Here is a 26,393-nt window from a genome sequence, read left to right as displayed (position 1 = left end):
TCCAAAACTTGTGACTTTAGAAAACAAACAAACAAAAAAAAACCCCAAAAGCCCCAACAAACTGACTTCTTTGAGTAATCATGTTTGATAGAAGAAGAAATCTAGAGGGTACAAAATGAGAAGGTCATTATGCTGTTCCATGTGAACACCTATAGCAAAATAGTTCTGATTCAACTTACACGTTCTGCTGGGAGTATTTAAATTTTCTGGCTCATTGTCAGGTGAAGCTAAAAGCTTTTAAGAACAGATAAGTCCTGTTTGCGTTCGAAGCATCCATGTGGCAGTGTTCAAGACCAGGTTGGATGAAGCCTTGGGTGATATGGTTTAGTGTGGGTTGTCCCTGCCCATGGCAGGGGGGGTAGGAACTAGATGATCTTGAGGTCCTTTCCAATCCTAACTATTCTGTGATTCTATGAGTTGGTGATATCTCTGATAGTAGAGGGGATTTTGTTTGGTTTATTGCTTAACTCTGCAATAGCTAAATATCAACATTTAAAACTGTATTCTCAGCTGGGGCAGACAGGTTTAGATTTATAATTTCAATGGCTTTTTTTGATTGTTTTTGTTTATTTACATTATCTGGAAGAATTGTCTATGCGTGCTTTTACAGAACAGTTATGTAGGATGTACTTAGCTTCAGATTAATTATGAGGTTTTGCAGTGTTGAATACAGTTGCCTATTCAACATGCTGCAAAGGAAAGACTCTTTAATATGAAGAAAGTTTAGGGTTCATCCTTTCAGCAGGTTGAGACATGCTACTGTTTGGTAACAGCTTATGAGAATTTCAGCTTGGCCCTTCCCTTTGAGCTGGAAGAGCTTGCTTTTATCCTGAAAAGACACCCCACAGTGCTCTGGACTTGCCATGAGAACAAAACAAAATGCAATGTGTTCCACTCTTGCTGGTTGAGGGCAAAATTATGCATCTTAGCTCAGAGGAATAAAATAACAGGTACAAATCGAAATACAGGAAATTCCATTTAGACATAAGACAATACTTTTTGATAGTGAGGCTTGTCAAACCCTGGCTTGCAGCCCAGGAAGCCAACTGGGCTTTGATGCTGGGCAGCATCAAAAAGAGTGCGACCAGCAGGTCGAGGGAGGTGATTCTTGCCTTCTATTCTGCTTTCTTAAGACCCCACCTGGAGTACTGCCTCCATCTCTGGGGCTCTCAACACAAGATGGATGTGGACCTGCTTTAGTGGGTCAAGAAGATGATCAGAGGGCTGGAGCACCTCTGCTATGAAGACAGGCTGAGAGAGCTGGTTTTGTTCAGCCTGGAGATGAGAAGGCTGGATGATAAGGGGAATCCTTGTAACTGTCTTTCAGTACTTAAAAGGGACCTACAAGAAATCTGGAGAAGGACTTTTTACAGGGGCATTTAAGGATAAGACAAGGAGTGTGGCTTTAAATTGACATGAGAGCCGACTTAGGTTATGTATTAGGAACAAAATTCTTCCGTATGAGGGTGCTGAGGCACTGCACAGGTTGCCCAGAGAAGCTGTGGCTGCCCCATCCCTGGCAGTGTTCAAGGCCAGGTTGGATGGGGCTTGGAGCAACCTGGTCTAGGAGAAGGTGTCCCTGCCCATGGCAGGAGCTTTGAACTGGATAAGCTTTAAGGTTCCTTCCAACCCAAACCATTCTGTGATTCTATGATTCTATGAAACAGCAGCCCGGGCTGCCCAGAGAGGTTCCAGAGTCTCCTTTCTTGGAGATAATAAAAACTTGCCTGAGCAGCTCTGAGAAATCTGGTGTGGCTCTAGGCAGAGGGGCTGGAGACAAATGCATTCCACTGTCATCCACGCCCTGATTCCATGAGGAAAAAAAAATAAGAAAAAAAAAAGAAAAAAAGAAGAAGTCAGAACTGAAAACTACTCTTGAGTTTAGAAGGGAAAAAACAAGTGAAATGTGACTTCTAATTTTCATGGGCAGTAAACTGGCATTTGCTTTACTAGGACTTTAGACCTGTCTTATAGGAGGGAGACGTACTTTGAGCAGGGGAGTCTTTCTGAAAATATGTCTTTTCTTTATTTGGTATTCTAACTGCCTTGAGTGACATGTAAATAGTGTGAATGGTTTAGGAAAGCTCAAAAAGCACCCATGCAAAAGACAGGAGCAAAATTCCTGTGTAAAATTTCATTTAGTAATGACCTTCAAAGGGAAAGAAACCTTTAAAAGCAAAACCTATGTGAAATAGCATGCTGAAATGGGATAGAATTATCCAATTTTGTATTTAAGCACTATCATAGGAAAATTCATTCTTCATGAGCCATCATTTTAGGTATCATCATATGGAAAAAATGTTAAAGGGCAATAAAAAAGAGAGTCTGAAGGCAATGTATAGCAGAATCCACTTCTAGTGGACCCACTGGGTTTAGATGAGTGATCCATGGGTCAGGAATTCCAAAGATGACAAGAGCTCTAATTACAATTATACCAGTTTCCTACTCAAGTTTGTGTGACTTTATGTACAGCAGTCATGTAGGTTAGTCTGTCTCTGTGCAAGACTGTGTCGCCACCTTAGTAATACACTTTATTAACCTATAAGGGAGAGCCAGAACATTGGATATATTCAGTGCAAGATTCTGAGAGATGCTAAGTGTTGTTACAGCATCTGCTATCTCATTGAACTAAAAACTTACTTAGCTGCTGTTGAAAGCATGTGGCAAAAACCAGGACAGTGGTGTAGAAGGTTTGGTTTCTAGCACTGGAAAGTCAGCTTAACAACTTTCAACTTTACAGGAATATGTACATGTAGGTGTCAGCTTGATATTATTTGCTCAAAACCTGATATCAGACAGGATCTCAGCGGAGCTAGGCAAGTTTAAACTGAAGTGACTAAATTGAAAAATCACTCTGGGTGGCAAGGGAGCTCTATCCTGTTATTGCAGAATAGATTTTATTTAAGTGTGTTTCCCATCAGTATTTATGCTCCACAGCCTCACAATAAAGAAACGGAAATGTAGTTATTGGAATGAAAATAGATGAAATACAACAAGGGAAAGAAAGCTTTCATGGAGAGATGGAGAGGATCTAACATGTAAAGGCTGCAATAAATGTTTCATATACCAATTTGTCTCCTCCCCAGAGTTTCATCTCCAAATTCTTCACCTTTGCCACAAAACTTTCTTGTTACAGTTGAAATTGGGATATCAAAATTAATACCTTTTTTTCTTACTGGGAAACAAGATTTAACCTGGGCTTCTTTCTGTTGAAGGCACAATGACAGTGGACTTGGCATAAATCTCATCCGAAGTCCACAACAATGAGCAGGATTACCTCTATCATGTCTTTGGTATTACTGAAGTGTTTATGGAGAAAACTACCATTCGAGGCTTTGATTTTATTTGGCTTTTTGTAAGCCTTTTCTTCATTTTGGTGTGTGAAAGTTTTAATGCCCTTATTGTCATCCCTGGAGTTTATTCTGAATTTGTTTCAGCAGATTCCAGAACTCGCTGCTTGGGAAGAAATCCACTGAACTTGCTGAATTTCAGGTCATTATACAAACCCTCAGCATTTGCATCTGGTCTTGGTTAGCTGCAGTTTGATTTTCAAACAAACAAACAAAATATCCTAGATACGCTCACAACTGATCTGAGCTTTATACACAAAAAGGTTCATGAACTTTGTCAGGAACTCTAGGTTTATAATGACTGCAGACAAGTTTTATTTGGCATGGTCTTACTTCAAATATGATAGCTTGATTTTAGATACATTGGAATGGAAAAATCTAAACTCAACCACTTCTGTAGTTATGCCAGCACAAACACATCCCTGTTCCTTGTTATTTGGAGCTTAAAATTAGAAATGTCCAAGCCAGTAAAGGAAAACCCAGAATCTTTACATGTTTCTGCCAAATCTGTCCTGATAGTGCTATTGTAAGATGAAAAATGCTGAACAGAAGTGTTTTCTGCACTGTGTTTGAGCTGATTCAGAGACTGCCAGCTTTTGCCCTTTTAAATGACCTAAAAAGTAAAGATCAAGTTAGTCTCTTGGTGGATGCCTTATGAAGGGATTAGGAACTGTGAGTTAGGATGTGTTATACCACAGCATAAAACCAGCATGGCTCTGCAAATCAGAAAATCTATGACATGCATTACTGTACTTCTCCTTTTTCTAAAATCAGCCTTTTTTTTTCAGGTCTGCTCAGAAGGCAAATGAGACAGGAATTTAATTGAATAGATATCCTGAGCCTACTATAGCAGCTGTGAGGGGTAGGAAACCTTTTAAACCACACAACATGCAGACCTTCCCACAGGTAGCACACAAGGTTTGACGATTGCTGTGCTCAGTGCAGAAGCAACAGTGGCTCTAGAAAGAGGAGCAGCAGGAATATAGAGAGATAAAAATCTCTCTATAAAAGATACACTGTGCACTTTTTCAGTTCAGTATATAGATTTACTACTTGATTATTTTTTTTCTTTCATGGGCTAAATTACAAGGAATTAATTACCCCAACATGGGAAAATTAGACTTTAAAAAGTTATTAATCTGTACATTTAGGAAAGAGCTAACATCAGTTTCTTATTTTACTGCTTGCTTAGGTTCTCCCAACTCCCTTTCAACAGAGTGCTTTGATGTCTTGCTCTCTACCCAGATTGCCAGGAGGCTTTCAGTTGCAAATGCAGGTGTTTTCAGCTGTTAGATATAGTTGTGTTGTATTATTCATCATCTCAATCAAAAAATGAATTAGTAGGACACTTCCTTTACACAGAGGACAAAATAGGAATAACTGGAAAGGTAGCACACTGTACATAGAGGAAGATGGTACTCGGTGAGACATATCTGGCAATGGAAGAGCTAGGTTTGCATCTGTTTCATGTATCCATAGCTGAACCTTTAAAGCACTGTTTTCCTAACAGGCTACCTTGCCCATCAGGCTGGTATCTGAAACTAATTAAATATGGCTTTTGAAAAGTACAATTCTCTTTACAGATAGCACTTAGAAATCATCATTGTGTGTAAGGTTTACTTATCCCATCCTGGTATTTTTTCCCTGTTTTTGTTGTAGAAGTGCTTGGGGAAACTGACGCCTGCAAAAACCAGGACTTCCCTGAGCTGTTGAAAATTATTAGCAATGTCAGTGAGCAGACCTGTACCTCACAGGCAATCTTGAGGCTTGTTACACAGCAAAATGAACACCTTAGTCACCCACCCAGCAAAGATTGTCTTGAAATTCTTGCCTTGTCATTCAGAGTTAGTTCTGTGTTCCATGTAAACAAAGCAGTGACATCCATAGGAGACTGATGAATTGGGATCTTGCTCTGAGTTAGAGAGATGCAGTAGCCCTGCCCATAACACTGCCAGCTTTAGAGGGCTGAGATTCACCTTTCTGCTCAGCTCACTGGCTTCTAAACTGGGGGCAGAGCACTGTCAGTGAGTAAGAACTAAAGCTGGGGAGTGAAGCAGTGTAAAAACAAGCCACCCAAGATGGTAAAGGGATAAGGGAGAATCAGGGTGGAGGAGGATGAGGAACATGGTTGGAAGCATAAATAAACCCTATTGGTGAATTGTTTTTCCATTCTCCCCATGCAATTTTCCTGATCTTTCTTCTCCTTCGTGTCAGCTCTCCCTGATTTACGTTGTGCTCTGCACAATCCCATCTTGCAATACACCCTGACAATATCCCATTTTAAGCATCTAGCAAACCCCATATCCTTTGCATTTGTTAATAGAAACATGGTCTTGGGCTGTTTAAATGACAGTGAAGCATTTCCATATTTCATATCCTTTAAAGGCTCAGAGGGATCTTTTTGATGTGTTCATATTAGTTCATCTATCAGACTTTACACTTACAGCTCTTTGAAAATAGATATTCTAATCATCACCTTTGAGAGCTTTTGATTCCCAATGACACAAAACTCTTCTAGTTTTCATCCTTCTTTTCTACAGAAGCCTCTAAAAAGGTATGTTTACAAAGTACTCATCTTAGTGGCAGGAGATGGGATCTCTCCTGCAGCTGCCTCCTGACGCTACTACCACTGCCACGACGTGGTGAAGCCTGCTTTCTGGTTTACAGTTCCAGATTGTGCCTGACTGGAATGAAGGTCATCTTTCCCTCTAATTCTTGCAATGGGATAATCTGTGCCATACCCTTCTTCCACCTGAATTCATCCCATGAAGACTAATGTTGCAAATTGGTGATGGCTTCATAGGTCACAGCTTCATGTCTTTCTCACTTGGGTGTCCCTTTCCATCTTAGCTTCTCTGTTTTAGCCTCTTCAGGGCACAAAAGGTGGCCACACTTAACTCTTTGGTGGTTTATCCCACCACGCCTGTTCTGTGTGAAAAGGTGACTTCAGCTAACTCATAAAAGTCTTTAGCTATCTCCACACAGTACATGTTACCTGCAACAAAACTTCTGAGTTTTGCCGTTATTCAAACAGATTATAGATTTCATCCATCTTCATCTTTCACTAATTCCTTCTTTCTTCAGATAGTTTTCTCCACAAAGTCAGGAGTTGGTTCTGTAAACGTATAGTCTGACACAGACTAAGGGGACGAGGAGGATTTACACCAGTTTAAATGGGCTTTACTTCTGCTCTGGCTGTAGGGCTGGAGCAGAGCTGGTCTGACAGCCTGTAGGACACTGGTGCAGCGACAGGCGGGGGTCTCGGGGAGCCGTGACCGTGCTCCGTGCATCCAGCCCCAGCCTCCCACCACGGTTTACCCCAAGAACGCTGCCGGTGCTCACAGCCGTGCTGGTCCCAGCTGAGGTGGGCGGCAGACACCATGTCCCTGCGGCTCTGCATCACCTGCGAGGTGCCCGCCCGGCACCAGCGAACAGCAATCACCGGTTTTCCCCTAAGCGCTTTCACACGCAGACCCCAGGCCGTGGCTCCTCAGCCATTTTGGGCCGAGCTGCTGAACAGCCTTTGCCGGCAGGGCTGCCGGGGAGCGCCTGGCTGCAGGATGCGCTCTCCTCGCACCTTTTCCACCGCCTGCCACAGCCCCACGCCCGCTCCCCCTCAGCACCCGTCCGCTACCGGCGCGGGGGGGACGCCCCGCACATGCCCAGTGCTGGGGCAGGCGCCGGCCGTGAGTCAGTGGCGGCGCGGCTGACGGGCAGGGGCGGGCCCGGCGCGGGGGCCGGCTCGGCTGGGCTCGGCTCGGCTCGGCTCGGCTCGGCTCAGCTCGGCTCGGCCAGGCCCGCCTCGCCCGGGCGATGTCTCAGCGCGGCGGCGGCGGCAGCAGCAGCGGGGGGGCGGGCGGGTAGCGGCAGCGGGGCCGAGCGCTGCTGCCCTGCCTTTCCCTGCCCGCCGCTGGCCCTTCCTCCGCCCCCTCCCGGCCCCCCCTTCGCAACTCCGGCGCCCGACCCAGCCGCCGCTCCGGGCAGGGAGGAAGGGCTTGGAGCCGCCTCCCGCTGCCCCCGGCCGCCCCCCTCCCCATGCAGCCCGGCCCGCAGCTGGGAGCCCTCCCCGGGGGGATGTTTCTGCGGCCGCTGCCGGGATAACCGGTGCGCCGTCCGCCCCCGCCCCGGACGGAGGATGCTGCCCGCGCCGTGGCGGGTTCCGACTCGGGCAGCAGCGGCCGCGTCCCCCTCCTCGGCTCCGGGCAGCGTCGCCGCGGAGAGATGACTTCAAGGCATCAGGCGGACTGGATCCCTTACAGGTAGGGGGGACCCCCGCCAGGCTGTGAGCGCGGCCGGAGGGACCGGAGCTGCTCCTGGATCGGAGTCAATACCCCCCGGCGGCTTCGGGGGATGGCCGCCGGAACCCAACCGGCGGCGGAGCAGAGGGTCCGGACCGTGCCTTGGCGCTGAGGAGCGAGCCTCGGGCCAGCCCCATGCCTGCCGGCTGGCGGCTGCTGTCGGAGGGGCCCCGGTCTCGGCTCCCAACTTCGGGCGGTCCCGCTCCGCGAAGTTAAAGCGGTAGTTTCTGGGGAGAGCTGTCGGGCCCCCGGAGAGAGGCATTGCTCTCCTCCGTGCTTCCGCCAGTGGTGACCCCGTCCCTGGGGGGCCGGGCAGGAGCCCTGCACCGTCGGTGACGGCCGTCGCCCCTCTGCTGCGGAGCCCCCGGCCCCGCCGTGCGCTGCCGGCAGCGCGCCCGCTGCGCGTTGTGCTGCGCACCACCGAGAGCGGAGCTGCGCAGGGCGGCCCGGGCAGCGGAGCGGAGCGCCCGGGGCCGTCGGTGCCGTCATGGCGAGGAACGGGATCGCCATGGCAGCGCCCGGCGGCCGGCTGCCATTGGCTCCGCCGTTGCCATAAGCTACGGGAGCCGCCGCGCGGCGGCTGTTGCTGCCGGGGAGCCCCGTGCGTCAGCGGCGGCAGGGAGCGGAGCCGGCCCCGGGACGTGCGGCGGTACGGGCGGTGCTGGAGCGGCTCCTCAGTGCCCTTCCGTGTCTACACCAGCGTCTGGCTCCGGAGAGAGAGCGTTTGCTGCTGGGAGATGAGAACAGTGCTTTTCTGGGTCGCCGGTGCAGGGGGGAAGCAGCCAAAGCAGGTCGAGCTCCGGGCGGGCTGGGCTGGGCTCCGGAGCAGGAATAAACCCAGTTCTTCATTCGCTTTTCGGAGTGGCATTAGGGTTCTGTGTCTTCTTAATCTTCATGAAAGTATCTTTTCCAAACTGAATCATGGCAGAAAGAAATCACGGGCGTTTAAAAATGTGTTCTGGATAGGCAGCAAGCGTGTTTGTTTCATTTGTTTGGTTGTAAATAAGACCAGGTAGATACAGTAACGTATATAGTAACATAACGTAGATACAGTAACATTTTTCTTGTTTTATTTTGTAAACACTCCTGAAATAAAAAATATTTCCAGAGTGTGCTTTAGATATTTAAACAGGCCAGTTGCAGTTTGCCCTGCTCTAAATGACAGTATTTATAGCCACCATATGCCACAATAAGTGCAACATAAACACAAATAAATCACTCCTTAATACAGAGAAAAAAACCCGACCTGATAGAGGCACAAGTGGAAGTCTGCCGCTTCAATCTGTGTGCGTGATTGATAGTTCTAATCAATAGGAGAATCAGAAAGAAAGAAATTGCTTGCAATGAACCTGAGAATATTGCGGCTCTGTCCAACAGCTCCTTCAGACCATGTGCTTTATAAGATGTTAACAAATTGGCAATAAGCTTTAAAAATGAGTAGCGGATGCATTCTGATGCAATTTTGAAGCCTTGTAATAACAGCAAAAATACCACAGGAACAGCTGTTCGTGGCTCTTCCCAGCAGCAGAGGAACTGTTCCTCTGTTCTGCTGTCCATGAGGCTCTGCAGAGGACAGTGGCAAAAGTTTGCTGAGCAGTTTTGTAGCCGTGGCCTTGAAGAAGGAAATAAAACATCTCTTCAGTTCCTGCTTAGTGCAGCTCAGATAAGCAAAGGGAGGCAAAACAGTAGATTTTCAGAGAAACACAGATCTGATAATGCTTGTATCTTTTATAATATGTTATTACTGAATGTTAACCATATCGAATTGCTGAGGACTGCTCCAGACCAAAAGGCTTCTGCACTGAAAGTCTTTGTCTAGGCTTCTAAAATAGAGTTCCCTCAAGAAGTTCACTATTTTAATTCTTCAGAGCTACTTCCTGAGTTAGCAGATAGCATTGCAAATCTCATGGAACTTGCTTGTTTAAAGCATCCCCCAGGATCTCGTAAGCATGCTTACCCAGAAAGCAATAGTTTCTGAGTGGACATGTGGCTGAGATTCCACATGAAAACACTGCATTAGCAAATTAGGTCAGAGAACCGTTTTGTAGGAGTGAAACACACTAGGAGAGGGAGAGGCCTCATGTGCACCCCTCGGGATATTTCGTCTTCTCTTCCACCTTCTATATGTCCTGGGTGGCATGTGACAGCTAACAATGTCACTGCTGCTAGTGTGGGGGACAGGGCACAGGCTCTTGGGCATGCTGAAGTCTGTACAGACGTATGTGACATAGCCTGAGCCTCACTGATGTACATAGAGTATGGTCGAAAATACTGTGAGCCCTTCTCTGAGCTTGGCAAAGCTGTTTCAACTTTGACACGGAGTTTAAAATGGTAGCAGGACTCAAACCTGTATTGTTCCTCCTGGCAATCGATTGTACATGCAGCTGTGTACCTGAATGAATTCAAGCAGAAAAGTGGGGGATTTTTTCTTCAGTAGAATGTCATATTTTTTTTACAAGTGAAATGTGCCAGAGGGAATGGGTTCTGCATGTGTTGTGCACAACTCATTAAGCAATCCACCTGCATGTCCAAAGCTCACAAAATCATAGAATCATAGAATAGGTAGGGCTGGGAGATCATCTAGTTCCAACCCCCCTGTAATAGGCAGGGACACCTCCCACTAAACCATGGCTCTGTCCAACCTAGATTATACTTCAGCTTTTAAGATGCTGAGAATGTTTTGGGTGAATTAACAAAAAATAGAAGGCAATTCTTTCAGTGTCAGTGCTAGCTTTTTATAATGAGATGGATAAAAGATTCATACAATTTGTGAGTTTGCAATTTTGGCATTTTGCTCTTAATGTCTTCTCTTATATGTTCTGCTTTTGAAACACTAGTAATCATAGGGTGAGGGGATTTGAGTTCACTAATGTTATGAAATATAAATATATAAAAACTATTTCTAAAAAATTTTAGAAAGAATTATAGGACATTTATTTTCATGAAACTGCATAGATAGAAAGTCAAATATATGAGTAAGCACTTATACAAGCCTACACACCAAATAAAATGAGCTAGGAATTATTCTTGAAGCTTAATCCATTTTTAACAATATTTCTGTCCTTTATTTTTAAGAATCAAAATAGTTTAGACTAAAGTAAAAAGTCAGTTGCAGTTCATGTAGCTGCCCCCAGCCCTTAAGTTGGTTCCTGATGGCACTTAAAAGGAAGATCTAGCTTCCTGAGGAATTAAGTTCTCAAGCACAGTAGTGTTTTCCTTTGGTATTCTTCAGCAGTTCCCAGTAGAAAATAGCAGGAATATCTTGGAATCATTACAGATTCACAGGAATTCAGGGTTTTTTTTTTTTCAGAAGTACACTTTGTTTCCTATCCTTTTCCTGAACTCACTTTAATTTATAGAATTTCTGAAATTACTGTACTCATTTTTATTTTATGCTGATCTATCTGGAGTAAGTGAACACATTCCTCATACTGCATACCTATAGTCAGATGATGCTTGCTTGCGAAGATAAAAAGATCAGTCGCAGTAAGGTCCCAGTCCCCATTATTATGTATTATTATGACTTCTTATTTTTTCACTTGTTTCTTTAACAATAAATCTTAATACTATAGCTTAAAAAGCAGCATTTATGAAACAATCTCACCTGTTTAATGAGAAATATATGAAGACTGTCAGCTGAAAAGCGCAGTCCACAGAGAAATGAATTTGCTGCGAGTCCCCAGAGTTCTTTGTAAAGCTTCTGAGATTCTACTGAGACTTGGTTTGTGGGGGAAAAACCTGCTGTAGCCCAAGAGGACCCCATGAACCGTGCCGCAGGGAGTCAGGCACTTTGTGCAAAGGGCTCTGTATAAAGCAGATTACACAGCATGCATTTTGCAGTGGCATAATATATCTTGATATGTGCATGATGATGGTAATAATATGCCTTATTTTGTGACATTTTTCATTATGCTCAATTTTTGTAGCTTTCATGAATTTACTCTGAAGTTTTAAGGCTGTGCTTAGATATTGTAGCTATAAAGAGTCACTAGTTATTTACTTGCAAAGTGAAGGATTACAGTTGCATGGAAATTGTGGAGTGCATGGGTGTTGTAAATTCATGAATCATGGCAGTTAGACCAGGTAAGATTTGAGAAAGTGTGATGTGTAAAGAAGTTGTGAAGCAGGAACAGCCTTGAAGACCAAGGGTGTCCCACACTCACTTCTATGCATTTATTTGAGTTATCGGGGTATTATCTACCTTTATGCCTCAACATTTTGAAGGTAACAGTGACAGTAGAGTGCTCACCCTGCTGCAAGGTGCAGTTTGTGACAGTGCATTGCAGTGCAGACAGGCCCGCTCTCAGCTGCCTGCTGTGGGGAATGGCATGGATAATTTATGAGAGCTGCTTTTTCTGAGGAAGAGGGTACAGAGAGCATGCGTCTCCTCTAAATTAGGCTGTCTTGTCTCAGGTTATTACGATGTACAAAATTAGCCTAGTCATGTGCTTTTAAAACATTTAAGTTAGAGCTTTCCCTTAATGAGGGTCTGCGCTCTTATACAGGGCACTACTGCTGTAGTGCATAGAGACTCCAGCTGAGATCAAAGTCCTATTTTGCCCAGCATTATTGTTAGGGAACGGTACAAGCACATTGTCAGAGCAATTGCTACCCTGAAGCTGATAGCCTAAGTCAACCAGGCGGAAAAGAAAGGCAAGGAAAATAACGTATCACTTCAGTTTTACCAGCAAGGGAAATAGAGACCTGTGGAAGTTGTAGGGAACTGGCTTAAATGGAAATGGGACAAGGCTCAAGGGGATCACTCTCAGTGCTGGAAGTAAAACCTAGTCATCCTGTGCTTTGCAGTGTGCCAAGGGTGGATTTAAGTAAGGGGCTGAAGGGTCTTTGTCACTTCTTGCAGGGTGCACTGTGGGCCTTGCAATAGATAAATGGCTGCCCTAACTGCCCTAGAGTATTCTTGCCCCCAACCACTTTTGCAGTATCAACATCCTGATCGAGACTAAAAGTCATTTATTTCATAATAGGCCAGTGGGTTTGTGATAGCAGTAGTCATTTTCAGGTTTCTGGCATGACGATCATTTACAAGCCATCTGTGCCAGATTTGGATCACAGCTGGAAAGTGGATATGAAATGTTATGTCATCTCTTGCAGTTCCCGGAGTTGGACAGTTTTGACTCTTATGTGTGAGTGTTTTTGGACATTTACGTAAAGCACCATCCATTTAAACATGCAAGTAGCAGCGTTTCTTTTTGTTAGTAACTAAAAATTGACATAGTAGAGAGCTGGATTCTTTTCACATTTCCTGCTTGTTCCTCATTCCCTCACACTAATGACTTCTTTCCTAATTCATGCTTTTCTGCTCTTTCTCTTTTTGAACAGATTTCTTTTTGCTGTTTGTCCTTTTTTTGTTTGTTTTCTTCTCTTTTCTACATAATTCATTTTCATGAAAACAGAATTCTACCTTAGCAGCTATATGAAGATGCCTTCTCTGTAAATGTTTGCTATTTTTATTTTAGTGTTTGTAACTTTTGCATAAATCCAGCTTCTCATTGGATTACTAAAATAGTTTTGCCATTTTTTTGACATTTATTTTTTGAGATTATTGAGATTTTTATTTTTATTTATTTTTTTTTTTTTTGCACAGATTGGTAAAAGATTAAGCATGCATGTTAAAGTGAATGGTTATTTTCTGTCTCATTGCTGGAGTTTTTGTTACTGTCATATATGAAGGCCAGTAACTGGAATTAGGAGATCCCGTTCTTGGTCATAGTCTGTGTAATGAAAATGTGGATGGTGGGCAACAGAAGGACTGTTCTCTTACAGTTTTATAATCTCTTTTAATGTTACGTAGTGGCAGGATAATACCTGCAAGTTCTGAAGACTCTAGGCTGAGAATGTAACACCTCTCTGGGCTCTGTTGCCATTGTATAATGCTAATAGTATGCAGGTGTACAGCAACAGAGTCTTCAGTCTGAAGAGTTTTCAGTTTAGAATATAAATACAAAAGAAAGGTACAAGTGAAAAAGATCAGGATGATTGTTGTCACACTTTTGCCTTTCATTTTTGTTAACAGATGTGATCATCAGCATCTTTTGACTATCCTGTTCTTAAAAAAATGGGAATTAAACGGATAGTTTTTAAATAGATAAGGAAATGTGCTCCCAGAGAAGGGTGTATTGAGTGTGCAAAGGTAACTGTGGGAGGTGGAAAGATTGGAGTAATTATTTTGGTATACATGATAAAAAATTAAACTTTTTTTTTTTCCTGATGTAGTTGTTTTACACCAGCTCATTTCTTCTAATACTTGATGGTAATGTAGCTTTTTTGCTTTATACCTGTTTAGTAACTGTGGGTGTACTGTGGGTCATCTGTGGAGTAATTTCTGTTTAGGTCTACATTGTGTAGCTTTGTGACATTAGGAAGATCTTTAAATACTCGGTTTGCTTTGTAACTAAATAATTTACTAGATGTATTTATATTTTCTTCCTTTACATTAACAAGAACCTAAAATATATTTTTGCTTTCCCTTTCAGTGATTATAGAAGAAGTAGCATCCATACTTTTGGATTAAGTTGTGAGGTTATGCATTTATATATTATTTACTGTTAAAGGGAAAAAGTGACCTAATTTAAACCGCTTCCTTTGGGGAAATGCAGCAGGGCCTTATACAGCAAATTATAGTAACTGCTTCTGCTGGTACAAGAACTTTGCAGATCTTGGATGCTGGTTCTGTGTAGTCGGACTATCACCCTTGTAGTAATGAGACTACTTCCCTGGAGGTAAGGATACTGTAGCATCTAACACTGTCCTCTGCAACACAGGTGTGTGGTTTCTTGCAGGAAGCTGTCGCAAAGAAGTGCCACAAAAGCCTTTCTAATGACTTGAAAGGGAATTGGATTGCTTCCACAACATTCTCTGAGCTCATGTTTTAGCAGAGCAAATAATGGCAAGCAGTCTGTGATACATGAATATGAATGTGCAAACGCACTTTGTTTGTGGGTGACATACCTATCTTGCTCTCTGACAATACAAGTGCCTGAGTTATTCTTTCATGGAGTTTTAGCTTGAGTTCTTAGATGTTTACCAAAATTAAGTCTTGGATTGCAGATTTCAGTGGAAACTTCAAGGTTCCTGTTGAGATGTGTGTTAAGACAAGTTTGTGAATATCATAATTCATAATTAATGTAACTCATTTGACACAGGTAATGAAACCACAGCATGAAGTTTTTAATGGTAATTTTAATTGTAATCACAGTTCTAACTACCTGCAGGTGAGAAATTGCAAGATGAAGAAATTCCTTGATTAACTTCAAGTAATGACTAAGTTAGAAACTGTATCTGCAAGTGAAATACAGATACATCAGTATGTCATCCATGTTTGGGGAAGGGATCAAAACAGGTTTGTCTTTCAGTTGGTCTCAGGTTGAAAGCAAAATAAAAAGCTAAAGGATGGATATTTCCATTAATGGTACCTGTGTTGCAATAAGAAGCATAAGGAAAATTGGTCTGTGTTTTTCCCAGAGCATGTTATTGCTGCCCGATGCTATTGTGGCAGCATTTTCACTTGTCTACAGCAACAGCAATGACAAAATAGTATGTTGCACCATGTTGCAGTTCTTACTTCTGTAAGTTTGAGGAAATTCTTTGATATATTATAGAAATTAAAGAATAGATAACTTGTTCAGACAATGACTTGGACTTACTGCTCAGGTCAGGTTGAGTGGAAACTGAGACACTAAGACACTTACAGTACCTTGGAATGCATCCTACTATTTTTGGCAGATATAAATCCTAAGACTCAAGCCAGGAATGTGAATTTCCATTAACAATCTTTTGCAGACCTAGGGATTGTGTGAACTGTTACATGCTTACCTGAAACTTTAAGTTAGTTATATGGGTAAAAAATGCATCTTTTGGGACACAGCATCTGTAGAGCAATGTTAAATAATATTAAAGATGTCTCTCATCAGTGAGGCAGACCTAGATAATTGACTCTTCCAGGTATTTTTTTAACATTTTACTGAATGTTGAATCAGTTCTCTGGCTGTTGCTGCAGATTTAAAAAGTGAAGGACACGGTTTGAGAGACAGATTTTGTGCTTGCTGTAGAATAACACTAGCACTGTTTTATTGCCTGTCCTTAAGGCAGAGTACAGGTGCCTCTGCACTTTGCATATCATTAAATCTATGCAATCATAGAATCATAGAATGATAAAGGGTTGGAAAAGACCTTTAAGATCACCAAATTAAACTGTAACATAAGACTCACTGCCAAGTTCATCACTAAACCATGCCACTAAGTGCCACATCTATGTGAGGTCTTTTAAATACCTCCAGGGATGGTGACTCAACCACTTCCCTGGGCAGCCTATTCCAGTGCCTCACAACCCATTCAGTGAAAAGAATTTTCTTGATATCCAGCCTAAATCTCCTGTGGAGCAACTTGAGGCCATTTCTTCTTGTCCTATCACTTGTTGCTTGGGAGACCAACCCTCACCTTGCTTCATCCTCCTTTCAGGTAGCTGTAGAGGGTGATAAAGTCCCCAGTGAACTTTCTCTTGTCCAGACTAAACAACCCCAGTTCCCTCAGTCATTCCTCGTAACACTTGTGATCCAGCCCCTTCACCAGTTTCATTGCCCTTCTCTCGGAGTTTCTTGCCTTGACAACAGATGGAAACACAAAGAAACATGTTGCTTTGCTTGGTGTGGACTTGGTTAAATTCTTTCCTTCTGTATTTGATCTCTGTGGTATGTCCATGCTGCATACTGCAGTGCAGTAGAGAGACTCTTGGGTGAGCTGCATATGAGCTGATACAGGTATTGAAAGCTGTACAACCACATCAAAAATGCAGGAGTGATTTACTCCTTTGAGGAGGAATGCAGTTCAGTCTGTGAGGAATTAGGGAATACCATAGTTAAATTGTTTCCAGTATATGTGTTAGCATGTTTACAGCTACCTGGGTATCTATCATAGCACAGTTCACAATGTGGATGTAACTTTTAATTTATTATCTGGTCTAAACAAATATATTATCTGGCCTAAACTTTTAATTCAGTATCAGGTCTAAACAAGCAATGTTAATTTTTGGCTGTTAAGAACACCAACTACCTATGAGAGACCTAATCTATGCTCTGGCTTTTCAGAATACTAGGATGATTCATCTTGGATATGCCAGATACATCGGTAAGGGAATACTATGTTAATACCTAGAGAAACTGGGCCATCATATCAGTGAAGAAAGATCATGGTATTGCTAGAAGTTTGAGGCATCCTGGAAAATGCCTTTTAAATGTTAGCTATTTCAAAGAATGAGATAATGTAGTATCCTGGCAGTATTGATCCAGCTTGAAAAAATGTTAATTACTTCCTCAGGGCTTGAATATCACACACGGATTTTAAAGAGCAAGGAAAACCAGCACAGGAGAAATTTAAATGAAATGAAAGGCTCTCCCTTTCTGCCTGCCTGCCTTCCTTTTTCTTTCCTGTTTGATTCTTGGGCACCTTCTGTTATGTATTCATTTAATGCTATATGCCTGGGGCACGATAGAGGTCGTTCTGTGTAGTACGGGAATGAAAAAAGGTTTTCCAATCCTGTGCACTCTGTATCAGAGTGATTTGCAGATTATTCTATTGGAAAAAAATGTGAAATTACATTTGCATAGCCTGGAAGGTGGGATATGCAAGTTCAAGTGTTGAGGTCTCTGCCATCTGTGTTTCATTCCTTAGGAGGGTATTTCTGATACCTTAGATGGGTGCCTGGGCTTTCAGGTTGTTTGTTGGTGTGGGCTGGGCCTGTCCCTCTCACCCCCCAAATTGTATTCTGAAACACTGGAGGTCACTGAGTTTACAAGACCTGGATTTGATGAATTGGCATTCTCTTCCAAGACTTCGGGCAAAAGAATCCAGTGAATTCTAGACTTGGGAGGAAAGATACTAGGGCTTAGAAAACTGATTTTATTTATAATAAATTATAATTTCTGAAAGACATCATTTCACTGAAGTAGTACCAAGTAATATAAGCCATAACAAAAATTGAGAGAGACTGTAAGGCAACTAGCAGCTCACTGGAAATGAGTATTCAGTTGCTAAACTTCCAGTTTATTGATTGTTGCATTCCATTAAAATACAAAGATTTTGAAGCAGAAGATCTAAGAAATGTGCAGAATCGACATATTTCACATTAGGCTGCTACAGGCCTTTCAAAAGATGGAATGTGATACTACACAGGGAACCTTGTAGAGTCTGTGGCTGGATTTTCAAGAGTGCTCAGGGTCACTCTGATTCTCTGCTTATATTATTTCCTAATCATGAGCCTCTTTGAAAATCTAAAGTTTCTGATGAAAATGCTTTGGTGGAGAAAGAAGAGAGGAGAATGACTATTGTGCTGTCTAGTCAAAATGACGAACTGCATATAACACGTTGCAGGTTTTAAGTGTTCTTTGGCAGGAACAGCTCATTCTCAACTGAAAGAGCTTATTCTGTTTAAAATGTAGGATACATTAGAGGCATTGAAGTTTTCACTGCATTGCACAATGAACTGCATGCCCAACTGACATTGTGAGGAGTCCTCAATGTAATTCTCTAGCACTGGGGATGGAAAATTCATCCCAAAGGGTTTTAGTTTACAGCCAGCTCTGCAGTATTGCATTCACTGTGGACTTGGATTAACAATGCCAAACATGACTGCATATGGGTTTAACCTTAAACAGGGGAAGTTCAGGTTAGACATAAGGAAGAAGCTCTTTACTGTGAGGGTGGTGAGGCACTGGGACAGGTTGCCCAAAGAAGTGATAAATGCTCCATCCCTGGCAGTTCAAGGCCAGGTTGGACAGAGCCTTGGGTGACATGGTCTAGTGTGAGGCATCCCTGCCCATGAGAGGGGAGTTGGAACTTCATGATCTTAAAGTCCTTTCCAACCCTAACTATTCTATGATTCTATATTGTAGTAAATAGTAAATAGAAACATGGTGTTCTTTATGGTTTTGCTTTTCACTTTGCTGTTGATGACTTAATCTTGCTGCTAGTTTTTCATCATGTCTATGATATTGTTTCAGTATTTTTTATTTTCACTACATTAGAACAGGTCTGTACCTAACAATGATTGAGTTACTATTAATAATTCCCTAGGTTAATTACTTTGTGAAATAAAACATCAGTTTTCTTTTTGCAGCACAAAATGCCTGCCTCTGTATTGTGGTGATATTCAGTACTTCAGGAAACTTATTCAGCTTTAGTGGTTCTTTCCCTTTTTGTATGAGTTCTCTATATGTGGAAATTGGATCTGTAGTGCTCTGTCCAGTGTTCTGTCAAATGGCTGATGTTGGTTTTGGGGAGAATAGTGTATGTGCTGCTGGGAGAGTGCCCAGCATAATATGGGTTGAGTTAAATTTGTAAGTCAGTGGCAGTATTTCCTTATAATCTTCCAGCTTTTCTTAAATTGAATGTTTTAATGATCCTAAAGCAGATAAATATTTGAGCAGGATTTTAGATCTGTGCTCCCATCCAGGAGCTGTCATCAGAAGTCTTTCTAAAGCAGGTTTCAGATGCAAGCAGAGGTTCCTCTGTCAGCAGCTGGGAGCAGGGAGAGCAGCATGGTTTGCAAGCACCCATAGCTTCAGCAGCATGGGTGAGCAGTCTCTGATCACTGCTGTAGTCACCGCTGTGGGGCTGGCAGTCCAGTGAAGCATGCTGCGTGCTCCCAGTTTGCTGTACATAAAGGTGCAGCATGTGCACTTATAGCAGTACAGTGCTACCCCAGAATAATAAACTCTTCTGAAGGGTCATGTAGAGGAAGCTGTGCTGTCTTGCACATTTCTAGCTTGCTTGTGCTTATGGGCTTGCTTTCTTTTTCTTGGGCTGAACTCTTCCTCATCCTGTTTTGGTTTTGGCTAGGTCCTGAAAGAGCAAGAACATAGAGCTCTCTACATCTGACAGAATGAAGGTGGATAACACTCAGTGGATGATCCTGCAGGCTCACCTTGTAACCTTATATTTACAATAAACACAAACTCATGGGTTGTGCATTGAAATATTAGGGTTATGAAAAGTGTCCAAATAACAGTGATTGCATGCTTGACCAGTTTTTGTGCAATGGCCAGCTAGTGTTCCGTAAAGCAACTGGAAGATCCACAGCCATATGTAGTTATCTAAGAGGTAGTTATCTAAGAGGAGTAGAAAAACATCTGCTGGTGTATGAGTGTTGATTAGACCCCAAGGGGGATCTTATTTTTACTCTTTTCTTAATGGTCCAGTAGCTAAAATGATACTTTCTGCCTTACACAAATACATTTGGAAACAGCTTCCCACAGTGCCAGAAGTGGTTTAATTACATCTGATACAGTTAAAAGGGGTCTCCAGCTTAGTCTGATACAGCTTCCCCTCTCTGAGAGGGGGACTGCTTGCTTATTATACCTACTGTTGTCTCCTTTTCCTGGTGCTATATATAGTATGCCCGTGGCCTGAGAGCTGAGTGTGACAGGTCCCTCGGTGGTGTGGATGTGCCTTGGTGTGGTGCTGTAGTGCACTGCCAGTCCTGTGTCTCACCCTCACATGCTATGCTTTGTGTGGAGCTCTGGGAGATGCTCCAAAGGCAGAGGCGCATTACCCCATATTACAGATGAGGACACTGCACATACAGCAGAATTGTGGCTCTTTCAGGGTAAAATTTCAGTAGCAGGAATTATATTTGCTTTATCTTCCACCCTTCTTGCCTCTAAAACAGATTAACTTTCTAATTTCTTTTGTATTTCTGTTTGCATATAAGAAATTCAAATAAGAGCTATGCATATGTTGACAAGAAAAAAGAAACCCAGTAATCTTTCTTCACCATGTGTTGGGGTTGGAAGGGATCTTCTGCATATACCTTGTCAGAATTGGTCCTAGGATGCCTACGGCTTTTGAAGACAGAATTCCTATAGCTTTTGTACATCACATCTCCCTACGTGAATTCTCATTAATAATACTGATCTGAGTCTAAAACCTTCCTCTCCACAGAGGCCATTTAAGGTCTTTGCCTCTACCCAGCCACCACCTTCATCATGAAAGCTGTTGGACTTTGCTTTTAGTTGAAATTAATCAACTGAAGAAAAAAAATTATGGACATAACAAATGTATAAATCTTTCTTCCTTAAGAAACCAGACAAACCCATTGTACAGATACAGAAGTGTCAGCGAAGGAATTTGAAGTTTGAGTGCGCTGGTCAAATTTCATTACAGAAACCCTTTGGAAGTGAAAACTGTTCCTGAAACTTCCAGAGATGCATTTGTTCACTGCTTTTTGTCTTTTATGCAACATGTAGCACTACCATACATGTTTCATGTGAGACAGAAATACCTCTGTGTCAATGAACTGAATGTTTTGAATCTAATTTCACTTTCATGGTATGATTCCTGTTCTAGAAAAATAACAACCAGTCTGATAATCGCATATTTCTATTCACATTTTACCCACATTTTAACTGAAAATGTTTCATAGGAGGGAACTAGCAGGCTTAGAAATGTCTGCTTTCAAGGCTGTATGTATGTGGCTCTTCAGTCCCCAGTGGAGATTGATTTTGCTATAATTGTTGCCAACAGGCATTCTAGCATGTGAATTAGAAGAATTAAAGTGGCAGCTTCAGACACATATTAAAAAGGATATGAAAAGGAAGGTAAAAAGCCCTTTCCTATAATGGGTTGCTTCTGATGTCGGAGCACCTGAACAGCTCTTTGTTCTACAAAAACCCTTTACATCTTTGTTGAGGTTTAACCCCAGCCAGCAACTAAACCCCACACAGCTGCTTGCTCACTCCCCCCTGGGTGGAATGGGGGAGAGAATCAGTAGGGTAAAAGTGAGAAATCTTGAGGGTTGAGATACAGACAGTTTAATAGGTAAAGCAAAAGCAGCACACACAAGCAAAGCAAAACAAGACCACTTCCCATGGTCAGGCAGGTGTTCAGTCATCTCCAGGACAGTAGGGCTCCATCAACGTAATGGTTACTTGGGAAGACAAACGCCATCACTCCTAATGTTTCTCCAGTCCTTCCTCTTTTGCCAGCTTTATATGGAGGGAGATGAAGGAAGAGCATGGCATTCTGTGGTATGGAGCATCCCTTTGGTCATCTGGGGGCAGCTGTCCCAGTTGTGTCCCCTCCCAACTTCTTTTTCACCTCAGCCTGCTCACTGGTGGGGTGGGGTTAGAGGCAGAAAATGCCTTGACTCTGTGTTAGCACTGCTCAACACTTAACAAAAATGTAGCCCATTCCACCTACTATGAAGAAAATTAACTCTTATCCCAGTCAAAACCAGCATGATCTCATTCTTCCATTCTTCATTTTACAAGAAGCTGAACACAAGCTCAGGACAGCCTTCCTGGTAAATAGATTTGTATGTTTTACTGTGCTTTTTCTATCCACAAAAAATGCTGATAAAACTTTACTGTTGTCAACACGATCTTTCTTTAGTAGCTGATCTGATCTACTTCATCTTTGATCTTTTTAGTTGCACAAAACCAGCAGTAGTTTATCTGTAGACTTTTTACATGACACACTGGAACAAATTAGTTTATGCTTGTTTTCTTTGCTGAAAAATAGAAAGCACAAAATCCAGGACCTGTGCATCTTGAATTACCTCAGGATGTATTTGTCATGCTGAAACAAATCTGCTACAAATCGTATGGCTCTCAGCAGTGATATAGCTCTTGAAACCTGTGCTGATTTTCAAATTAGAAATGGAGGTGGCTTTATACAGACATGGTTTTACTTTGTTATTCAAACGCTTGGAGTGGGAAAACATTTGCACTTTTTTTGAATACATGGAAAGTGACATTTACAAAAATCTAGATTCTGATTATTCTTTCTATCTTGAAGTTATTTTTGTCAAGTTGTAAAGACATAGGAAGTAGTACTTCTCCCAATATAATTGAGTACTGAGGACTTGTTTGAGCTCCTCAGGTTGAATCCACAGGTTGAAATTCAATGTAGGACTATCATTCATCTTTTCTTTAAAAACCAGAAGGGAATAAATATCCGAAAAAACCAAACCCAGTGATACCAAACTTTCTGTGTCTGAATTATGTTTTCAAAAAGAGAGTTTGTCTACTCTGTGCAGTAAGAGTAGATTTTTGCTTTGTTATTTCTGGCCAATAAACTTATCTTTGTCTTTCTGTGGGTTCATAATATGCCTGAATCTTGGAGAAAAGAGAAGAAAAAGACAAGGGAGAGTGTTTAATTGGTAAATGAACTGCAGTGTGCTCAGTATCTGTATTTAGCTTCAAAACAGTCATTAGAATTGCAGATTTCGCTATCCATTTTGTTTCGAGGAACTAAACCCGTACAATTTGCAATCCTGTATAATTATAATCTGGTTCTAGAGAACTGTAATTTCTACCGATATTCAGAAATAAATCATTTGAGCCTAAATTTTCAGTACACTCTGTGCAGGGATTAATGGCACAATGTTAATGAGAATTAGACTGATTACTTTCTTCAATATCATGCTGGTATTGTATCCTTTATCTATTTTGAGAGGTCGAATTATACTGAAAATCTGTAGCACATGGCTGGCAAAGAATGCTTGTGGTTTTGTGTGGTAGCTGTTTGGTTTATAAAACATGGTACCCTATTTGGTTAGCAGGTTTCATATGCTGAAGGACAAAAATAATGCTTACGTTTGGTAAGAAAAGTTTAAAAAATAGCAGATTGGATAGATGCTGAAATCTCTTCTTGGTCTCATGCCGTTGCATGTTTTGTTACAGATAAAGCCTGCTTGCCAGTTTAAGACCCCCCTCAACTTCAGTACACCTTTTAAAATCTAATTATCTTATGCATGCTTTATTTTAAAGAAAAGATTATTCTTTTTGCTTGTAAAATGTTTGTGCACATTCTAGGACTTTTAAAAACATTTAGAAAAAGCATCTTTTATCTTTCCCCCTTTTTTTTGGTTATTGTTTGATGGAACTGGTGAATATTTGACAAGCAGTTTAGAAGACAAAGATAAGTAATCATTTGCTATCAGCCTTTTCTTTTGGTGTTCACTAATTCACATGCTATAAGCTTTTATTTTGCAAATACTTAGCCATTTGACTGGGCTCAGATGGCAATATTTATGACCAGCAATAGCAATTTGTATTAGTCTGCTCAGGATCAGAACCCTAAAAATTAGGTGGTGTGCATGTATCAGACCCTGTTTTAAGTCTTCTTCAAATACAGTGACATTGGTGTTCTAGAGTCTGAAATGTCTTTGCATGGGGGACCGATGGAGGCTCTCTGACAGTACTGTACGGGCTATTCGTGTGAATATTCTCAAGGCTAGAACAGTAATTTGGAAAAGATAGTTGCAGCTAGAAATATGAATTAGTTGGGTTGAGATAATTAGCTCTGAATTTTCCAGTTATTTAATTACTGTGTCAACTATAAGCTGTGCACTGCAGTGAAGGTTTTCAGATGGAAATCCAAAGCTTTTTAGGGACATCAAATCTCAGTTCTCTGAAAGTGTGAGTCTGTGTTTTCTGACTCCTCTGCCATAGCCTTTCCCATCACTCTGATTTCCTGCTGGCAGCACACATTCTTGCATGTCCCATATGTGTTGTAGAGCAACATCTTATGTTTTGAAAGGAAGGATTGCTATACCAATGAACTGCCCAGTGCTGAAAGAATCCAACATGAGTCCTAACAGTTAAAGATGATAGTTTTCCAAACTGTCCTAAAAAAGGTAGTAGTTTTCCAGATATTCTCTCCCAGTTTTATATATATATACCTATGTATACGTAGTTAAATATGGGGAAATAATGTCTTGCCCAGTTACCTGTTGGGAGGTCAAGCTGGGCATAGCAGATAATGTATGACTTTTATCAAGTCATCACACTTCTTGGTAATTAAATGCTTTTCTGTATTTTTCCATTTATATATCATTACAGCAAGGCATTTCACATTGCTCTTTGTAGCCCCACACAATATATTACAAAGTGCTGAGAGAACAATCCAGTGTAATTATTGGACTAAATGATAACTTCACTGGGAGCAGTCTGAGAGAACCAGACTAAGACAAGTTGATAATTCTAATCAGCTAAAGGTCCCATTGTCAGGATAATTTGGTTCTCTTACTTGCTGAAATATTGAGGACATAGAGTATATCTGTAAAAGCACTGGGGAAAATCCCAAGGTGTAACCCCCTCCCTATACTTTACATGCTCTACCTTCTGTAGTTTCCCATAGTTTTCAGTTTGTGATGTACACAGCTTTCTACTGCTGCCCTCGTCAACTAAGCTTTCTTCAACTGTGCTTCATTTGCCATGAGATCCTGCTTGAATATTTGATTAAAGATTTCCTGGCTTAACATATTAGCTTTATAGTTAAACTTAGAACTTGTATTGTTTCGTGTATATATTGTTTTGCAATTTTGATGGTAGAAGTAGGAGACTTAAATAGCTGAAATCTTCCCGTTGTGTGGCACAAGAACAGCCCAGGCATGTTTGTGCTTCTTAATATCATTTCCTCCAGTATGCTTCCATAAGTAAAAGGTGCCTCATGGTTGTGAGATATAACAAAAAAGGCCTCAGAGCAGTCAACAAGAAGTACAGTTAACAAATATTTATAATAAATATTTGATGTTTTAATTTTGACTAATTTATTTGAAATACTTGAAGCTGATACACTATAAACTAGGTATATAAATTAAAATTGGTGATTTAAGAAAATCAGAGATGATTAAAATTCATGCAAGGTAGACATCTTAGTATACAACAAAAAGAGGTATGTTGCATAACAGTGCTGAGACTGTTCCTTGTAACACTGCAAGTATTTGTAAATGCAGTTAATGCATTTTACTATTAAAAAGACTTTTTTTCTCCATTTGAAACACAAAAATGCATGCCAGCATATCTGGGGTTAAATAAAGTATGGTCAGAATACAGAAATACGAGTTTAATAGAACAAGTTGGATTTTTTTCCCTAAAATGTGTCAAAAAGTAGTTTTTGTTCCCTTTCCCAATATGTCCTGTGACATGAGAAACTTTGCAGTATTGCTCCTTATTTTGTTCTTCCCTCCTCTTGTTTGTTTTCTCTCTTACCATTGTTTTTACTAGAAAAAGTTGGAAACTGACACAGGATGAAATCTGCATGTAGTAGTTCAGCTTCCTTGGCTGGGATTACACACAGGTGTGGAGAAAGTTTCTTCACATATCAGAAAGCAAAAGAAAGCTGCTGTCCCTTACAGTAATGCATACTTTTCTCCTCCACCCATAGAGAACAATCTATAACGGAGATAATTTTACCCTGTGCTACAGCTATTGCACTCTGCCTGGTAGTAGTTTGTTGCCTCCTGTCCAACGCTGCTTTCTTCTAACACAGCACCAGGACTTAACAACATCTTTGAAAGTGAGTTACTTGCTACAGAGAAGTGTGAAAGGTTATGACAGATTAACAGAATAGTTTGGGTTTGGGAGGAACTTTTAAAGGTCACCTAGTCCACCTCCTTGCAGTGAGCAGGGATGTGTTCAACATCTGAGCAGGTTGCTCAGAACCTGTCCAGCCTGACCTTGAACACCTCTAGGGATGGGATATCTACCACCTCTCTGGGCAACCTGTGCCAGTGCCCCACCACTGTGACTGTAAAACATTTATTCCTGTATCTAGTCAGAATCTACCCTCTTCCAATTTAAAACCATTACCCCTTGTCCTATTGCTACAGGCTCTATTAAAAGGTCTGTCCCTGTCTTTCTTATAAACCCCCTTTAAGTATTGAAAGGCTACACGGAGGTCTTCCCAGAGCCTTCTCTTCTCCAGGCTGAACAGCCAGTGTTGGTTA

General features: G+C 41.7%; 1 protein-coding gene across 1 annotated transcript in view; it reads left to right on the top strand.

Annotated features, from left to right (window-relative positions):
- The first annotated feature begins 7,008 nt into the window (after positions 1–7,008).
- TUB (TUB bipartite transcription factor) overlaps positions 7,009–26,393 on the top strand; it is a 78,682-nt gene continuing 59,297 nt past the window's right edge. The window contains 5 exon segments of the mRNA XM_031052738.2: positions 7,009–7,237; positions 7,240–7,282; positions 7,284–7,374; positions 7,376–7,459; positions 7,461–7,609. Of these exon segments, the coding sequence (XP_030908598.2) occupies positions 7,009–7,237; positions 7,240–7,282; positions 7,284–7,374; positions 7,376–7,459; positions 7,461–7,609 (596 nt within the window).

Source organism: Melopsittacus undulatus, chromosome 4 (genome assembly GCF_012275295.1).
Source record: "Melopsittacus undulatus isolate bMelUnd1 chromosome 4, bMelUnd1.mat.Z, whole genome shotgun sequence".
In the NCBI taxonomy this organism is placed as follows: domain Eukaryota; kingdom Metazoa; phylum Chordata; class Aves; order Psittaciformes; family Psittaculidae; genus Melopsittacus; species Melopsittacus undulatus.
The sequence above is the reverse complement of the archived record's forward strand: the minus strand, read 5'-3'. Positions and strand labels throughout refer to the sequence as shown.